The 18484-nt window shown below is 38.3% G+C and overlaps 2 protein-coding genes across 2 annotated transcripts in view; one reads left to right on the top strand and one right to left on the bottom strand.

The window, feature by feature from the left end:
* The window catches only part of LOC122846609 (nesprin-2-like), a 72335-nt gene that overhangs the window by 35026 nt on the left and 18825 nt on the right, over positions 1-18484 (bottom strand). The window contains 1 exon segment of the mRNA XM_044143679.1: positions 11293-11455. Coding sequence (XP_043999614.1) covers positions 11293-11455 — 163 coding nt within the window.
* On the top strand, positions 287-17022 carry LOC122846005. The gene is made up of 2 exons (XM_044142643.1): positions 287-1676; positions 16981-17022. The coding sequence occupies exon 1, from the start codon at positions 415-417 to the stop codon at positions 1570-1572; it is 1158 nt and encodes a 385-aa protein (XP_043998578.1). The 5' UTR covers positions 287-414; the 3' UTR covers positions 1573-1676; positions 16981-17022.

Below are 18484 nucleotides of genomic sequence, written 5' to 3'. Positions count from 1 at the left end.
GACATAGGTACAATAACATTATATGAACAACCATTGGAAAGGGTAGCAGAATTTAAATATCTGGGAATATGGTTGGATCAATCATATACATGGAAAACGCATACAAAGAATCTGGAAACTAAATGTAAGAAAGTGATAAATCTACTAAAGGCTGTGGCTGGAAATAACTGGGGTGCAGATAGACAGTCATTATTAAACATATATAGGGCTCTCATGAGATCAACAATAGACTACGGTAGTTTTATATATGGAGTAGCAGCTAAAACAACATTACAAAACATAGATACTTTACAGAATAGGGCTTTACGTATATGTACAGGAGCAGTGAAAACGACACCTATTAATGCCCTTCTAGTAGAGACTGGAGAGATTCCACTAGAAATAAGAAGAATAAAATTAGCTCTGACATACTGGATGAAAATAAAAAGTAAAAAAGATGAAAATGTAAATTCAACAATATTAAAATATTGTTGGGAATACTCAAAGTTCCATAGTAATGGATTTGGATGGATCATAAACAAATGGATTAAAATATATGAATTAGAAGATAAAGAAATAGCTCAATTTAATCCAATTAACGTTAGCCCTTCATGGATATTTCCGGCAGTAAATGTAGACATAAAACTCCTTAAAATGAAAAACGATTGGAATTTAAAAGAAATAGGGGTAAAAACCGATATATACTTAAGAAACTCATATTATAATTATGCTAAAATATATTCAGATGGTTCTAAGAATTCAAAAGGATGTGTGGGAATAGGAATTTATATATCTGAGTTTAAAATTGACATATCTAAAAGATTATCTGATCAACTATCTGTATTCACGGCAGAAATGGTGGCAGTTATCATCAGTTTGCAGTGGGTAGAGGAGGTGCGTCCAGACAGAGTAGTAATTTGCACAGATTCCAAAGCAGTCATAGAAAGTATTCAAGGAGAAGGAAACAATAGGAAAGATCTAGTACTAGAAATTCAACATAGCTTATTTAGATTATACAGAGGTGGCATTGATGTTTGGTTCTGTTGGGTACCAGCACATCAAGGTGTAAAAGGCAATGAAAGGGCAGATAAATTAGCAAAAAGGGCTTTAGATCAGGCAATAACGATTAAAATACCTATTGGCAAAGGGGAAGGGAAATCAATTATTAAGAATAAAGAAATGGAAATATGGCAAAAAAGATGGAATGAAGATAAGAAAGGAAGGAAATTATATAAAATACAGAAGTCAATATTTAGTAGAAATGTTAAGGAGAGAAATAGAAGGGAAGAAATAATAATGACTAGATTGAGAGTAGGGCACACATATTTAAATGATACTTTATATTTAATAGGGAAGAAAAATAATGATAAATGCGAAAAATGTGGAGAGAAAGAAAATGTAGAACATATACTACTGAACTGTAAAACATATGAACGTGAAAGGGAGAAATTGAGAAGAATAGTTGGAAAGACAGATCAAGAATGGAGTCTGAAAGGAATATTGGGAAATGATGGAAATATAATGGATATTTGTATGATAAGAAAAGCGTTATTTATTTTTCTTCAAAACACAAAATTAAAAAATAGAATATGACTGATGTAGAATACTGTTGCTACACACTCGTGTACAGTAGGTGGCGGTATGCACCTTAAAGTTGATTGCGACCCGCCATAATAGAAAAGAAGAAGAAGAAGAAGGTTCGGGGCCTCTTGGCCAATTGGGCAGCATGTGTGCTGCAGCTTGGTGATACCTGTGTCGGAGGATTCTTCTGCTGGAAACCCTGGTTTGTTTGTCATTCTCCCTCTTTTTTCCTTTTAGGGTCTCTTTCTTTCACTTTTGGAGATGTCTTCCCATCCCCCTTAAATAATAAACCTTTAACCTTACCCTCCTGGTTTTGTCTCCTCATTTTTTCCTGGGTTTATCTATTGTTACAGCTCCCCTCCCAAAACCCCTAGACCACAGGTGTCAAACTCCAGTCCTGGAGGGCCACTGCCCGGCAACTTTTGGATGTGCCTCTGCTGCACCACACCTGAATAGAATAATTAGGTTATTAGAAAGGCCTCTGCACAAGAAGGAGGTAATTAAGCCATGTCAGTCCAGTGTTTTGTACCTGTGGCACATCTAAAAACTGCAGGACAGTGGCCCTTGAGGACTGGAGTTTGACAACCCTGCCCTAGACTGTCCTGGGGATTTAACAATTTGGTATCATTTGGGTATCACCAAGACTTATGATCGGGTCTTGAAACACTTCTTTTGGCCAGGATTAAAAACCGATGTGGTTCGGTTTTGTCAAAGCTGTGCCACTTGTCAGGTGGTGGGTAAACCTAATCAAAAGATTCCCCCCGCTCCACTACGCCCTGTCCCAGCTATTGATGAGCCATTTGAACATGTTATCCTTGACTGTGTAGGTCCTTTGCCCAAAACTAAATCAGGAAATCAGTTTTTGCTGACCATCATGTGTCTCTCTACTCGCTTCCCTGAGGCAATCCCTCTCCGCCGGATTACAACTTCAGCAATTGTGAAGGCTTTGACAAAATTTTTTACCACATTTGGTCTGCCAAAAACGGTGCAGACTGATCAGGGAACAAATTTTCTTTCCAGAGTATTTAAACAAACAATACAAACACTGGATATTACACATTCTGTCTCCTCAGCCTATCACCCCGAATCTCAGGGTGGCATCAAACTCTTAAATCCATGCTGAGCAGGCACTGCCATGAAACTGGACGAGATTGGGATGATTGTGTTCCCTTCGTACTTTTTGCAATCCGTGATGCCAAGCAAGAGTCCACTGGCTTCAGTCCAGCTGAACTTGTTTTTGGGCATGACCTGCGTGGCCCCTTGAAGGTATTAAAGGAACAATTTGAATGTGGCTCTCCCTCTCAACTCAGCGCTGCTGAGTTTGTGACGAAGTGTAAAGAGAAGATGCATAAAGCAACTTCCCTGGCTAAGGAGGCTCTTGCTACAGCACAGACTAAGATGAAGTTGAGGTTTGACAAGCATGCAGTTCACCGACAGTTCCATCCTGGTGACAAAGTGTTGGTGTTGTAACCCATAGTTGGTTCTAGTATGGCTGCTCGTTTTTCTGGCCCCTACCTGGTTCAGAGCCAAGTGTCAGATTTAAACTACATCATTTCTACACCTGATCGCAGAAGGAAGACTCGATTGTGTCACATTAATATGTTGAAGCCCTATTATGATCGGGGAGCGGATGTGGCAGAAAAGCAAAGTCCTCCTATGTCTGTATTGACCTCCTGCTGTGTTCCTTGTGACATGTCAGAAGATGGGTTGGTTTGGTCGCCAGAAGAGCATTCAGGAAGGTTGGGGAACTCTGAGGTTCTGGCTGACATTAAAGCTCATCTGTTGTATCTGGCGCCAGCTCAGCAGGATGACATATGTGCCCTGCTTCAAGGTTTCCCCTCTCTGTTTGGTGACGTTCCATCTAGAACTTGCGTGATTGAACATGATATTGATGTGGGTACTGCAGTGTCAGTGAAGCAACATGCTTATCGCTGCTCCCTAGAGAAACAAAAAAAAGAAGTTGCTTATTTGCTGGAGAACAGACTGGCAAAGCCCAGCCACAGTCCATGGAGTTCTCCATGTTTGTTAACTGCAAAGGCTGATGGTACTTTACGATTTTGTACTGATTTCCGTAAAGTGAATGCGGTGACAGTGCCTGACTCTTTTCCTCTCCCTCGCATGGAAGACTGTATTGACAGTGTTGGCCCTGCTGCGTTTATCACCAAGTTGGATCTGTTAAAGGGTTATTGGCAAGTTCCTTTAACCTTGAGAGCCTCTGATATCTCGGCCTTTGTGACCCCTGACCACTTCCTCCAGTATACTGTCATGGCTTTTGGAATGAGAAATGCTCCTGCCACCTTCCAACGTCTTATGCAGATGGTATTGGGAGATGTTACCCACTGCAAAGTATACCTTGATGATGTGGTCATCTTCTCCGATGACTGGGATGAGCATGTTTCCATCTTGAAATTTGTGTTTCAAAGATTACATGAAGCGTCTTTAACGCTTAACCTTGCAAAATGTGAATTTGGAAAGGCCATGGTTACCTACCTGGGTAAGAAAGTCGGCCTTGGGCAAGTGCGTCCAGTAGAGGCTAAAGTGGATGCGATACTGGCATATCCTGTCCCCTTAACAAGACGTGACTTGAAACGTTTCCTAGGAATGGTGGGTTATTACCGATGTTTCTGCAAAAACTTTTCTATTGTGGTTACTCCCCTTACAGCTTTGTGTAGCCCTGCAGTCCCTTTTGTGTGGACCAGTGAGTGTGATGATGCTTTCCATGCAGCTAAATCTCTTCTCTGCAGTGCGCCAGTCCTGGCAGCTCCTGATGTCACTAAGCCATTCAAGCTGGAAGTGGATGCGTGTGCTAAAGGTGCTGGTGCCGTACTACTTCAAGATGGTGAGGATGGGGTGTGCCATCCTGTAAGTTACTTTTCCGTTAAGTTCAAAACTCACCAGATGAATTATTCCACTATTGAAAAGGAAACTCTTGGGATGCTGTTGGCCTTACAACACTTTGAGGTGTATGTTGGTTCTTCTTCTCCAGTGACTGTGTTTACTGATCATAATCCCATTGTGTTCTTGTCACAGATGTACAACCACAACCAAAGGTTGATGCGCTGGTCGTTGATGGTACAGCGATTTAACCTCATAATTAAGCACAAGAAGGGTTCAGAGAATGTGGTGGCAGACGCCTTATCCCGTGTGTATGGTTGAACCTAGTTCATGTGCTATTTGGAATAATTATTTATTTATTTATTTTTTCTTAGGGCTTGTATTTTATGGGAGGAGGTGTTACATGCAGTGGTGGCTGCATGTGGGAGTTCCCCCCCCAATTAGGTTGCTGCTGAGCTCCGGCTGGTTAAGCAGGCCCAGCTGGTTTCACTCCGTAAACCAGCTGGGCCTGATCAGCAGAGTATAAAGCTATCTGGGAAACTGAGGTTCGGGGCCTCTTGGCCAATTGGGCAGCATGTGTGCTGCAGCTTGGTGATACTTGTGTCGGAGGATTCTTCTGCTGGAAACCCTGGTTTGTTTGTCATTCTCCCTCTTTTTTCCTTTTAGGGTCTCTTTCTTTCACTTTTGGAGATGTCTTCCCATCCCCCTTAAATAATAAACCTTTAACTTTACCCTCCTGGTTTTGTCTCCTCATTTTTTCCTGTGTTTATCTATTGTTACAGCTCCCCTCCCAAAACCCCTAGACTGCCCTGGGGATGTAACATCTCCAGATGTCATTCTAAACTTGTTTCAAGAAAGTTCCCCAAAACACAAAAGTTTATACGATTCTAAGAACAATAGAATAAAATGTCTCTAGAATGAATAAATATGTGTAATTCAAATTCTAATTTGAATTTAGAGCAAAGACATATGGCACCATCAGATTAGTTACAAAATGACTTAGGGACAGCAAAGTCAATCTTTCTGAGTAGCCACAACAAGACCACAAGAGTGGTACTGGGGAAAATATCACAACTGGATGTCCTCTTGTGTGGTACCAGTACCAAAGATTAAATATTCAAAGGACTTCAGCAGAACGGGCTGTTAGACCTGACTTTGGATCTGATGAAGATTCTTGAGGAGTTGTTCCTTAAACATCTTTGCCTGGTGGTGAGGTCTTCATTGGATCTGCTTCAGTTCATCTACCAGCTTGGCATCGGGGTAGATGGTCCCGTTATGTACCTCTTGTACTAAGCTCTGGCCCACTTGGAGAAGCCTGGATGCTCTGTGGCAATCACCTTTTTTTTATTTCTCCAGTGCTTTCAACAACATCCATCTAGAACTTCTGAAGGACAAGCTGGAGCTGTCAGGAATTGACCACCATGTCCTAGTGGATTCCGGATGGCATCCATGGGCGGAACTAGAGGGGTCACAGGGAGGGGGGTCTGGACCTCTCCATTCTTAAAAAAGTCTAGCATTGTCCCCCCGAAATAAATCATAATAGAAACCTTTGTATTTAAACAATATCAATATAAAAAGGCAAAAATAAAAAAATAAAAATAAAAAAAAAACCCTGCCATACATTTAAGAAAAAAATTTAAATAGATTTTTAGATCCTCCCCTGCCATTGTTAAAACAGTGGTTCAGTCCAAAGGGTGGGAGGAGCAACAGCAGAGCTGAAGTAAGGAGCTAGCTGTGGCTCTGCAGCAAAAACAAAAAAACATCCAGTAAGTAAATACTTAAAGCAAACGATATCTATACCATGAACAATAAAAATCAGACCGAAGTTTAATATTTTATTACTTTGGCTGAGTCATGATAAACTGTTCAGTTATGCCTTGGAAATCAAAACTAGCAAAACTGGTTGCTTTGCTTTGACAGACTTAAGCTCTTTTATCAAAGGTATTAAATATAATTATAAATATCTAATTATATTTAATTATATAGCAAATATAATCATATTTAGCTCTTTAACTCTTATGTTAATGAGAAGAGTTTGAAATGGGAGGGATGGGCTGTGAGAGCCGAGAGCAGTTACAGATAGAGCAGATTGAAAAACGGAGAAATATGCTTTAATTTCTTACTATCTTCAACATAGAGCCTTTAAAACCACAAAATAAAATCTGAATATTTTTATCGAAAAAACATGGTGCTCTGAGCATTGAGTTTAGTTATACTTCCTGGATATTCATTATTTCTATCTTTTTCTCAGTCATCCTTGACATAAAAATACCAAAAGAAAGGCTTACAAAAAATCACTTAACCCTCCTGATAGGTTTATTTCTGAGGTACAGCAATAATGCTTGTGAGTCAATTTGACCCAGGGAGCGTTCAATCATGCAATGGTGTAGGAATCCAAAAAATTCCTCCAAAACATTTTTGTATCTGATTATTAACTCCAATACTAACTATTTCAATCAATATTTGTGCAATGCTGTTTTTTATTTCTCAGAAATTAAGGATCAATAATGTCAACCAACTCATTTACTCATTCGGAAATAAAAAATGGATTTTACATTATTTATGTCCACTGAAAAAAACTGAGACACATAAAAAAACAATAATTTCATTTGAATTGATCTTTGGTACATTTTTTTATGTTACATTTTGATTATTTTTTTTTTTTCAAAGGGTGATCTTTAGAATTTAACTTGAGACAGACATACTGCTCAGGGTCAAATTGACCCACTGATTAAAATCAAGATTAATGAGTCATGCAGAGAGTATTTATGTTTCCCTCCACTTCTGCTGAGAGTCCTCTCAGTGTGGTGGAGTTTGGCCACGGGACTTGTCGTTGCTGGAGAAATATTGAGTATTTCTCCAGCAATGACAAGTCAGACAATCTCTGATGAACCCTCTCCAACTACGAACAGAGGAATCACCCACCGGAAGTAAATTTTCATTTCTTATTGTATTTGTGAAAAAGTTCTAGTTCATCTTGATAATTAGTGCTACTTGTTCCACTTTATTTGAGGTAAGAATGTTAGGACAAGTTGTCATAGCTTGTATCATTGTAAATGTCAACTTTGTATTAAGAGTGTCACTATTTACCGAATGACAATAAATAGCAACCGTCATAACTATACATGAAGACTTGTCATGTCATAAACATGACATAACATGTCATGTTTATGACAGTGTCATGTCAGTCTTATGCACACTCCTTCAAATAAAGTGTTAGCAGAAGTTGTGTGTCATTCCAATGTGTTGAATCCACCCTTCTGATGTGAAATGGCCAACTGCAATTTCCCCAAAACACCGCACACAGAGCAGCTCCTAGTAGAAAAGGGGCTCCAACAACTGAATCAGATGTTGACGTGTCCTCTGATGGTTGTAATTTTTAATGACACATCGTGTTAACTAGCTTATTATTGAGTGTGATTTTAATTAAATTTCTTATTTAGTGGAAACAATACATGGTGAAATTAGGTTTTTTTCAACATTAGTAAAACATAAATTTGCACACATCTGTAATGGAAACACAGCAAGTAATACTGAGATCTGGAGACTAATATGTCCAATGCAGAATTTTTACTTTTTTCTGTTGGAACCAAAACTTGGTCTTTTGTTTATGGTAACTTTCAGGGTGGATGATGCACAGCTTCTGGACCAATCAGTGCAAATTCTCTTTCAATATTTCTGAATGCAACTTCCTTGTGCAATTGTGGTGCAAACCATGAATAGGGTTCCTAGGCATGGCTGACTCTTTCCCAAATGTTGCGTTTCAGCTTTAGTTTAATTTCTCTTGAATACATTTTATGCTTAAAACAGGAAAAAGGATTTTTCTGTGAAGTTTGAGTTGCCAAAATTAGTCAGAGCTTTATAAATTTGGTGACTAGAAATTGGCCAGAAATCAAAGTGATTGAGATCCACCAATATTAGAGATTGGTGCATCTCTAGTATTATTAGTTAGGATGTGATCAGAGTCAATGACTGCAGTCAAGGAAAGGCATAGGTTTACATGCAAAAATTGCCCACTGATAGAGGTTATGACCATGATCACTCAGGATCCATTCCTGTAAATGTTAAACTGCTCTTTACAATCATATTTAGACAGATTGTGAGGGAAACCAGGAATTCCATCATTAATAAATGATTACTGATATTATGTTGTGTTTAATTTTGACCAAATTTCAGACCAAACATTTTGTTTCAGTTCTTTATTTCAGTTGCATTGTGGCATTTAGTTGAACATTCTTTTTGGCTAGGGGGTCTGGCCATCTTTCCTGTTCAAGTAGAATGTGGGGGAAAATGTCAATTTTTGACTGATTTCTATTGGTTTGAGTTTGCTAATTGTTTAAGTACTTTTCAGGGTGTGTCTCCTCAGCAGGGTGGCACACCAAAGAGAGCATACCATTTTCAGTTAAGAGGGGAATTGCTCTAAAGCAGGGACCTCCAGGGGAAAACGTTAGGACATTTCTAAAGGCCCCTGATCGACAGGGGGACCTCCACAATTTATTTATTTATTTTTTGTTCATAGAAATAAGATAAATAATTGGGGCCCTGTCAATAACAAAATGAATCATATTGTGTTTTCTAAGATTGCTTTTAACAGTAAAAATTTAATGTTCCCACTCCCAGACCAAGAGGGAGAAAGATTAAGACAAGTGTCAATTTGTAACCCAGTTTTTCTCCAAGAGGTGGGTAGACTGTGTGAGATTATTAACCAGTTAGCATAATTAACTTAGCTACAGACTACTGTTTGCCTTCTTTTCAATAGGATTAATGAATTAAGGAAAAAAAATTACCAACATATTAATCTATTTAACTTGACCCTTGTACCTTAACAGAAGAGTCAATCAGCAGCCGCTCTAACCAAAGTCCCTCCTGACCAGCCACTCCTAAATGGAATTAAAGCTGCAGTAAATAACTTCCATAAAAAAAATAAAAATCATATATTTGTTAAAACTGTCATTATGTGACAATATAGCATGAGATAATTTGTGAAAGATCTATTTCCTCTGCTTTCTCCCAGTGCTCTCTTTAAACAACCTGTCAGTGAAGGAGAGTTTTAGTGCTGTCAATTACAATCTCATGTAGCTGCTCATTGTCCCTCCTCTTGCTTTGTGCTATGCTGTAGCTACCAATGATGGCAGATAAACATTTTTCCTGTAATTATAAGCTGTCTCTCCACTATTAGCACATTAAGCAGTGAGTGAATGATTCCTGGCAGCACCCCTGCTCTGAGGAGTTATATTAAGTTTAATTTATTTTTTATTTACCTTAGATTAGTTTACTTCTATTGATTTGCATGTATGTATTTATTTATTGGTATAATTTATTGTTTTGTGTTAGGTTTGTGTAAATAATTATCTATTGTCTCTTGTCCTATGGATCCTGTGGATCCCTGACTGCAAAGACCAGACTGCATATGGTCCACTCTTTGCAGATAGAACAGCTTCAACTCTTGTGGGAAGGCTGTCCACAAGGTTAAAGAGCATTTATGTGGATTTTTGACCATTCTTCCAGAAGCACATTTCTGAGGTCACATACAGATATTTGACTAGAAGGCCTGGCTCTCAGTCTTCTTTCTAATTCATCCCAAAGATGTTTTATGAGATTGAGGTAAGGACTCTGTGCAAGCAAGTCCAGTTCATCCACACCAGATTCTGCCATCCATGTCAGGTCCAAGACCACGTTATTTACTTCAAAATTATAACTATATTCAGATTGGCATCAAGCCAATTGATTCTGATCATTTTAATTTGATTAAAACTCTCTGAATATGTTGCTATTAATCATATTGTGATATCCATTTCCATATCATTTGTGAGGGTGCTCACGACTCCACAGGAACCCACCAGGTTCCTATCGACCAGGAGACTGGTGGGTTCGCCAGACATCTGGTGAACCCACCAGGCCCCTGGTGCCTATCTCCTGCGGTCAATGAGCAAGAGGTGGGGTCATCCTGGATGGGTTGCCAGTCCATCGGAGTGCAACACAGAGACAGACAGGACAAACAACCACGCATGTCTCTCTAAATAGAATTTAGTGACACCAATCGACCTAAAAGTCATGTTTTTGGACTATGGGACGAAGCCAGAGTACCTGGAAAGAACCCACGCATGCACAGTGAGAAAATGCAGACTCTATGCAGAAAGACCACAGGCTAGTAATTGACCCCTGGACCTTCTTGCTGCAACGCATCAGTACTACCAACTGTGCCACTGTGCAGTATGAAATTCCACTTTAGTTTAGTCTTCCTGTTAAACCCTTTCTGGATTCATATTGTCCTCATTGGAGGAAATTAGGAACATTTATTAAATTAACAGTTACAAGATAACACATTTATACCTCACAACAGGATACTGGGGATATTTAAGAATTTATCCTCATTAGGGAATCTATTTGGCCTGACTAACCTAATTATGACATGATTAGATGACACCGTGCACACTGGTCTTATGGTGGTTTATTGATAGCTGATAGCCATTTTGCTTCTGAGACCAACGAGAATCTGCTTAAGCCCATTTTATGAGCAGTTGTTTTTTCTCTGAAGTGCCTCCCTTTAAGACTTCCAAAAGTGTGAAAAAGTATTCCCACCCTTTCACCTTTCTTCCATGAAACATGAAAAAGTTTTCTTTTATAGAATGCTAGGTATTCTAAAAGCTGCTCAATAATGCCTATACTCAGGAGGCTCCAACTGCTGGCACTTTTCTTATTTCACAAAGCTGTTTCTTTTTATAACATCTACAACATCAGTTAAAGTCAGAACGATAACTGTAGTCTTCAAATACCTTTCTGACATGTGATTGCACCTTTCATACCGTCATTGTATTTGGGGTAAAAAAAAGGTGTGTATTGTTGACACATCTGAAAGGTCATTTAAAGGTCTTGGTACACCTCTTCTTTCCCCACCTGCTGCTCAGCAAGCTTCTTGTGGATCTCCTCACTGTGGCACATGTTGTAGAACACAGGCTTTGTCAGCTCTGCCTCGATGCAGGACAACCATGTTCGCAGGTTGCTCATGTTCTTATCAAGCTGCTGAATTGTGACCAATGTCTCCTTCAGCTTCCTCATCCTGCCAAGAAACAGACAATTTTAACTGCACTGATTAACAGCTGCCTACAGGTAACAATAACTGAAGGCTGCTAATAATAATGGCCTACATTGCTTCATTTGTCTGCACAGATTGAACAACACAGACAATGAAGGGCTGTCCCACATTCTCTGAAAATTGATGCATAAATACCAGACTGTAATTCAGTGGAAGGATTACCTTCTACCTAAATATCTGAACATAACCTATCTGATCTCATTCCTTTGTTTGGGTATTTGTGGTATTGAAAGCAAATGCCAGTATTTATTTTATTTCACTAATTTTGTTCTCACTCTTACATATTTTGACAATATGTTTGACAATATGTTTTAAATAATTTTATGTTTCAAACAAAAACGTGATACAATCATGTTGGATAAACAAAAAATTCTACAACTTCACGTTTATGAAATTTAATCATGTTGAGATAACATGGTTCTTTATAGTCAGACTGATATAGTGCTGAAGCCGAGTGAGATCACGGGATATCACGCGAGTTCATGTGAGACAATCGTTTTTATCTCATCTTGAATATCATATTCAAGTTGAGAAAACGTGATTCAATATAGTCAGATTCATTTCCCTCCGAAGAGGATCTAACGAGATCAGGGGATCACGAGAGATTATGCAACATAACGCTTTTGCGCCTGGCAAGACTTCAGAGTGGATTTAGTTATACATTAAACATAGATATTTGTTTTTTTCCTGCAGGGCACTATTGTCATTTAAAAACTGCACTGAAACAGTTCTTAAATTTCTTTTAGCATTTAAGGACTCCACTGTAACAGTGCAGTTCTTTCTTTCAGCATTTAAGAACTGTAAAAAAAAGTCTTTTTAAAAAAAAGACTTTTTTTAAGAAAAGTCCTTGAATTAACGTAATTAAATTACGGAAAGGATTTACACACGACTAAATAGCTTTCTTTCGGCATGAAGCATGTTTGTTGAGCCAACTCAATTTTCATGAGTTGGATCAACTTAATAAGTAGTGTGAAGGTATCACTGTAACATAAGCTGGTTTTTCCAGTGTGCTGTGGTGGCGCAGGGGTTTGGCACACTCCATGTTTGGAGGCCTTAGTCCTTGACGCAGACGTTGCTGGTTCGACTCCCGGTTCTGGTGACCTTTGCTGCACATCTGCCTACTGTCTCAAAAAAATATGAGACACTAGTGCCGCAAAAACTCTTTGGAGAAAAAATAAAATAAAGGAAAAAAAAGTTGGTTTTAACTAAATTGCCATCAATCTTAGTCAAGTAAATTATGTTGTCCAAAGCGTTGCAAATTAGTTGGGCTGGCTCTTTTAAATTACATTAAAAGTAAATAATCCAAATGACAAAAACTTACCTCCCAAACTAAGAAAAACATGAGAAAACTAAGAAAACAGAAACAGCAGCTCACTCCTACAAACTCCAGAACTTTACATGGTGTCAAACAGTGTGGTCGGTTGGGATGAGCCGAGGATGGATGGCAGGAAGTCTGTTACCAGCTTTTATATCCGTTACCTCCGGGAGGCCACCAATTAGACGTCTCTGGTGTCGTCTAGAAGCCAATCAGAGATAAGCACCTGCACACTCATTTACGTAAGTTGATGATGCCAGTCACACAGTTAATTTACTTCTTTTTTTTCTCAACATATTTCTTGTGACCCTGTTTATTATTTGCAGCAAAATATTTCACGGCTCTATGATCACACTTCAATATTTTAGTAATTTCAACAGTGCTGCATCTCTCTGGATCCCTTTTTATAGTTTTGCACCTTTCACAGTCACTTAAATATTTTTTTGTCCCCTTTTGTCTGAGAAAAAGAAGCTGCCTAATAATTTTTTACACCTTCATATTGGGTGTTGATCTTTATATGCCCCTTCCTCCCTAATGTGTATTAAATAAATACACATTAGCTGATATGTTTATATTATATAAGCATTCAAGTTTATACAGCTTGGAGTTTTAAAATATGCATAGAAATAATGATATGGTTCAAAACTAAAACTTGCCTAATTGTGCACACAATCTATATGGCGACAGAATAACTGTAAACTAAAAATTGCAATGTATTCCTTTAAATGTAGACAGAGGACATAATCTCTCGTGATCCCCTGATCTCGTTAGATCCTCTTCAGAGGGAAATGAATCTGACTAAATTGAATCACGTTACCTCAACTTGAATACGATATTCTAGTTGAGACAAAAACGATTGTCTCGCGTGACATCCCGTGATCTCACTCGGCTTCAGTGTGAGAAGCCGAGTGAGTCTGACTATAATGAATCATGTTATCTCAACATGATTAAATTTCATAAACGTGAAGTTGTTGAATTTTTTTGTTTATCCAACATGATTGTATCACGTTTTGTTTGAAACACGAAATTATTTAGTTAAAAGTACATGATATTCTTTTGTTAATCTGATAACCCCCTAAGTTAATTTTTTACAGTGTACTTTGAAGTGAAAACAAGCTCAAGAGACGGTCAATACAATTAGCAGATGCAGCTTATTAACAAAGCGACTAGTAGTGCAGATTTACAAAAGCCTTTCAAATGCATTATTATCATAATAATACTAAAAATGTCCCATCATTTGGTTTTAGCTCTGTTCATTCTGGTAATCTTAAATCAAAGTCAGAGTAGCTCTTATGTGACTTTAGAAGTCGCCTGAGAGTCTACTTGTGTATGATTTATTTTCAGTCCAAGTGTTTCTGATCTGTTTCTGGCATCAGAGGTTGGCTAGAGAACATTAGAGAATTATTGTAACCATGAACACCAAGGAACCCATCAGCAGATGGCTCAGGGAGGAAGTTGTGCAAAAGTGTAAAGCAGCATTAAGCTTTTAAACAATAACTCACAGAGCTTTGTGGTCCATTGTCTGAACATACAAAGAGGATAGACATACATTACATTGACCAAAGCATGGAAATCCATCAAAATTTATAGGCTAGGCAAGAAGAGACATTATTCAGAGAAGCATCAAACAGGGTTGTGAAAGAAGCTACATAGTCAGATGGAACCTTTTGGCATGTAGAAAGCTGAAACATGTTGATGATCGCAGTATTATGCAGGTGTGCTTTAGAAATCTGCTAGATGCTGCAGGAGACTTCCGATTGGGATGAAGTTTTACCTTGCTGCTGGAGGATTACCCAACAGCCTGTGGTGTATCACATAACATCCAGACAAAGTTCACCCATGTTTTGTGGTTCTAATGTGAGAAAATGTGAAAACCATTAAAGGTTTTAATACATTTGCAAGGTAATGTAGCTTCCAAAAGGCCCACTAAATGGAAAATGTTTACAGAAGGAAAACGTTGGCTATACGCAAATGGTTTTCTGCTCTAGTTAAGCAGCTTGAGTAGACTAATGTGGCCTGACAATCCCTAGATTTATCAGCTTAGTGGGTTTTTGCCCCTTCACTCCCTAGTCCCAGATCCTGAGCTGGGTTTTGTTTGAAAATGACAAATATTATCAAATGCTGTATGTCACTGTTTCATAAAGATGGGGTCAGGAGCCTAATTGGGGTCATAGATCAATGAGTATGGGGTCTTCATATCCCGGGATCCAGAAAATAAATTGAGGAATAAAATTACACAGATGAAACATATTTAGGTTATAAATAAGAAGTAAAAACAACGCTTTCTGTTTTTGCTGTATATTTTAGATGCATTCCAGCAGATTCGCATGACTAAATTAGCTCTTCAGCACTCCGGGAACAAGCTAATGACACATTCATTTGATTTTGGGGTGATGAACAAAGGGAAAATCTAAAACATACAGGCAAAACAAGTCAAGTCAAGTATATTTATTTAGCACATTTCAGAAAAAAGGCAGTTGAAAGTACTTTACCTCATAAAACATAGTAAAATCACCAATTATGAAATACTAAATATTACATTTTATCAAATTCCATCATCAAATTATCAACCAAAAACACAACTAACAGGTGAGTTTTTAGCCTCGCTGTAAAGGATGTAATTTCATCCATCTATTTTCTTACACCCTTGTGCCTAGTGGGATTAGAAGGGGTGCTGGTGCCTATCTCCAGCGACACATTTAGTGCAACAGAGAAACACAGGACTAACAACCATGCACAACACACTCTCACACTGGTGTATTTGGGCTGTAGTTCATATTATGGACTTATTTACATTAACCTCACTTAATTCTTTTACTTTAGTTATGACAACTTACTTTCGTGAGCTCAATTAACTTAACAGTTCGTTTTATCTCAAACGAACTTTTTACTTTGAGTCTAAGTGAAACAATTAAGTTTAATGCAGCTTTACGTCTGATGTCATTACGTAAGCTCTGCCCGGGGCAGATCCTGCATCTCTGGTGTTGACCAGATCTGCGACCGCCATTTCTCCTGAGTATCGACTGTCGACGAGATTCAGATAAAACAGTAAGTATGCTGCCCCACCATAACTAAACATTAAATAAACGGTGTAAAAATATTTAAAACATTTTCTACCTTAAATTTGAAACAGTGAACTGTGTTTAACGTTGAAGTGTCGTCAGTTATTTGCTCTTAACACATTTGCTAGTTGTAATTAGCCGCGCTGTTCGGCGGGGTTCAAATCTCAACGTTTTAACATAACTACTCTGAGTTAGACTGAATGTTTATTTTGTGTGTGTACTTTTACGCTAAAAAACTTAACTTGAAATTACAGAGGTGGGGGTATTCTATGCAAAACTAATGTAATGTGATGCAACTCCACTGTGCTAATAACTGTTTGCTGCAGCCGGTGAAGCCATTTTTTCCAGTTTTCTCATGCTGCTTACTGGTGACATAATATAAAACGCATAATATCCTGACAGCGCAAAGAATCCATCAGGTGTCATTTCTATTAAAAAAGCAATTTGTGTCTGTTGGAACATTTCGGAGTGTTCTAGCTAGCGGTTGATCGCCAGGCACTGGGCCGGGCTGAGACGCCCTCAGGCTGGGCTGAGGATTTCACAGCTTCACTTTCGGAGCTCTGCTGTCGCTGCATTTAGCAGCCTGTGTTCAATTCAACTTGTGTTAAAGCTAAAAAAAACATATTTTTTTCCCCCTGAGGAATACTTCTGGATTCTACAACCTCACAGAGGTGTCCATGTCTTGTCCAGGAGAGCTACCATTGTGCAACTTTCAGATGGACCCTATTTCAATACCGCCTGAAGCTAATTTCTGAATTCACACACCAGCAGACATTCAGTTTAGCAGAGGCGTTGTAATGAGCAGTCCATTTGATTCAGATGTATTGGAGATGGGATGCATCTGAAAGTTGCAGGATGATGGCTCTCCAGAACTGGACTTGGGCACCTCTGATCTACACTGTAAAATGTAAAAGTATATCTTACTCAAAAAGAAAAGTGACCTGAACTCATTCCAGCTTACTCTGTTGACTATACTAACTTAAACTTAGCAAAGACAACTTTCTACTGAGGCAAGTAATCAAACTCATCAGCAGCAAGTAACCCAAACTTGGAGTTATGAGTGAGCAAAACGCATCTGCATAACCAGCAAAAAACTCGGCATCATTCGGCAGCTCTCATTGAACGCACATGCGCATTGGACACTGACGAGTGACGACGTGTTTGAAAGAAGCGCCAAACTGTTAACAATACGGCGGTTGCTGCAGCTAAGTTTTGTCACGGTAAGTCCCACTGTTTTTTAGCAAACTTATATTCGTTATCTCGGCCGTATAATTCATCCGTAAGTCCAGGTTTTGAGGTTAACTTTATGTGTAATGATTTAGCGATGCCTGGGACTAACGTTAGTCGAAAATATCATGTTTATGTGGTGGCAACAAGAGCATTCCTGAGGACAGGCAGGCCTCCACTGACTCACTGCACCTCCAGTCTTCAAGTACTGCCATCATTTTGGAAGGAAGTCTTGTCATGAATGATCTTGGAAATCTTCCACATGCCATGTGCTTGCTCTTTGGACTTATTTATACTCTGAATTTGGAGTACCCTCAACAACTGAAGTACACCTTTAACTTCATCCAAAGGGTGCTTCTCTCACTTGGACATAAATCCCTAAAACCAAAAATACAATCACTCAAAAATCTTCTGATGCAGTGAGTGAATGTGATGTGACATTATGGATCAACATTGATACCTTTACCCTTATTGGAAAAGTGATTTTTATTTCTTGTTTGATTCTTTTTTTGTTGGAGAGAGCATCATTGCATTGCAGACTACTAAATGGTTTTATGTTAATGAGGAGAAACATTACTTCTCTTCACTACTTCATTATTTACTTTATCAATGTTATGATAGATGTTAGGCTCTAGTATTGAGAATTGAGTTTTTGTTTCACACCAGTCAACAAAGACATTTAAGCAGGGATTCTCAAAGTTTTAAAGACTGAGAGCCATTTGAAGGATTCAATATTAGATTGAAGGCTACCCTAGAAAAAAAGTCGTGTCATTTTTTTCCCCTAAAAAAGTCTATGGAAAACTTTGTTTCCAGGTTAGTGTGTATGTAACCACACTTGAGAACCTTGTAATTAAGGTAAACTTGTTTAATTATTAAACATTTTTTTCCATTCAAACTATTGTCTGTTGGCTCTTCGTTCCAATAACTTAACACTTTTGGTTCATTTTACTTGAACATATCAAGGTAATTGGTTTCCTGATATTTTGCAAGTAATGTGAACTCTTAAACATGTAAGCATAACTTATTTTTATCAGTACTGCTTAATTGACATAACTCACAATTTGAAGTAGTCATAATTGACATTTTATAGTCAACTTTACTAATGATTTTGAGTTAACAGCACTCAAGTTTACTGCCTCTCAGTGGTCTAAACATAGTTATTTTTAGCAATAACACCTTAAAATGAATTAGCTACTTTACTTGGAGGTTTTGAGGCAATTGGTTTCCTAACTTTCCTAAATGAACTTATTACATTTTACAGTGTAGGAGGTCGGTGGCTAAAAAGGTTTAAGTATTCAAAAATACAACCTCAATTAAGCAGAAATGTAATATCCCTTATGAAGTTTCAAAAGATCTGTGTAGCATGTTTAATGCATAATATTTTGTGAA

Source organism: Gambusia affinis, linkage group LG16, assembly GCF_019740435.1.
Source record: "Gambusia affinis linkage group LG16, SWU_Gaff_1.0, whole genome shotgun sequence".
Classification (NCBI taxonomy): Eukaryota; Metazoa; Chordata; class Actinopteri; order Cyprinodontiformes; family Poeciliidae; genus Gambusia; species Gambusia affinis.
The sequence above is the reverse complement of the archived record's forward strand: the minus strand, read 5'-3'. Positions and strand labels throughout refer to the sequence as shown.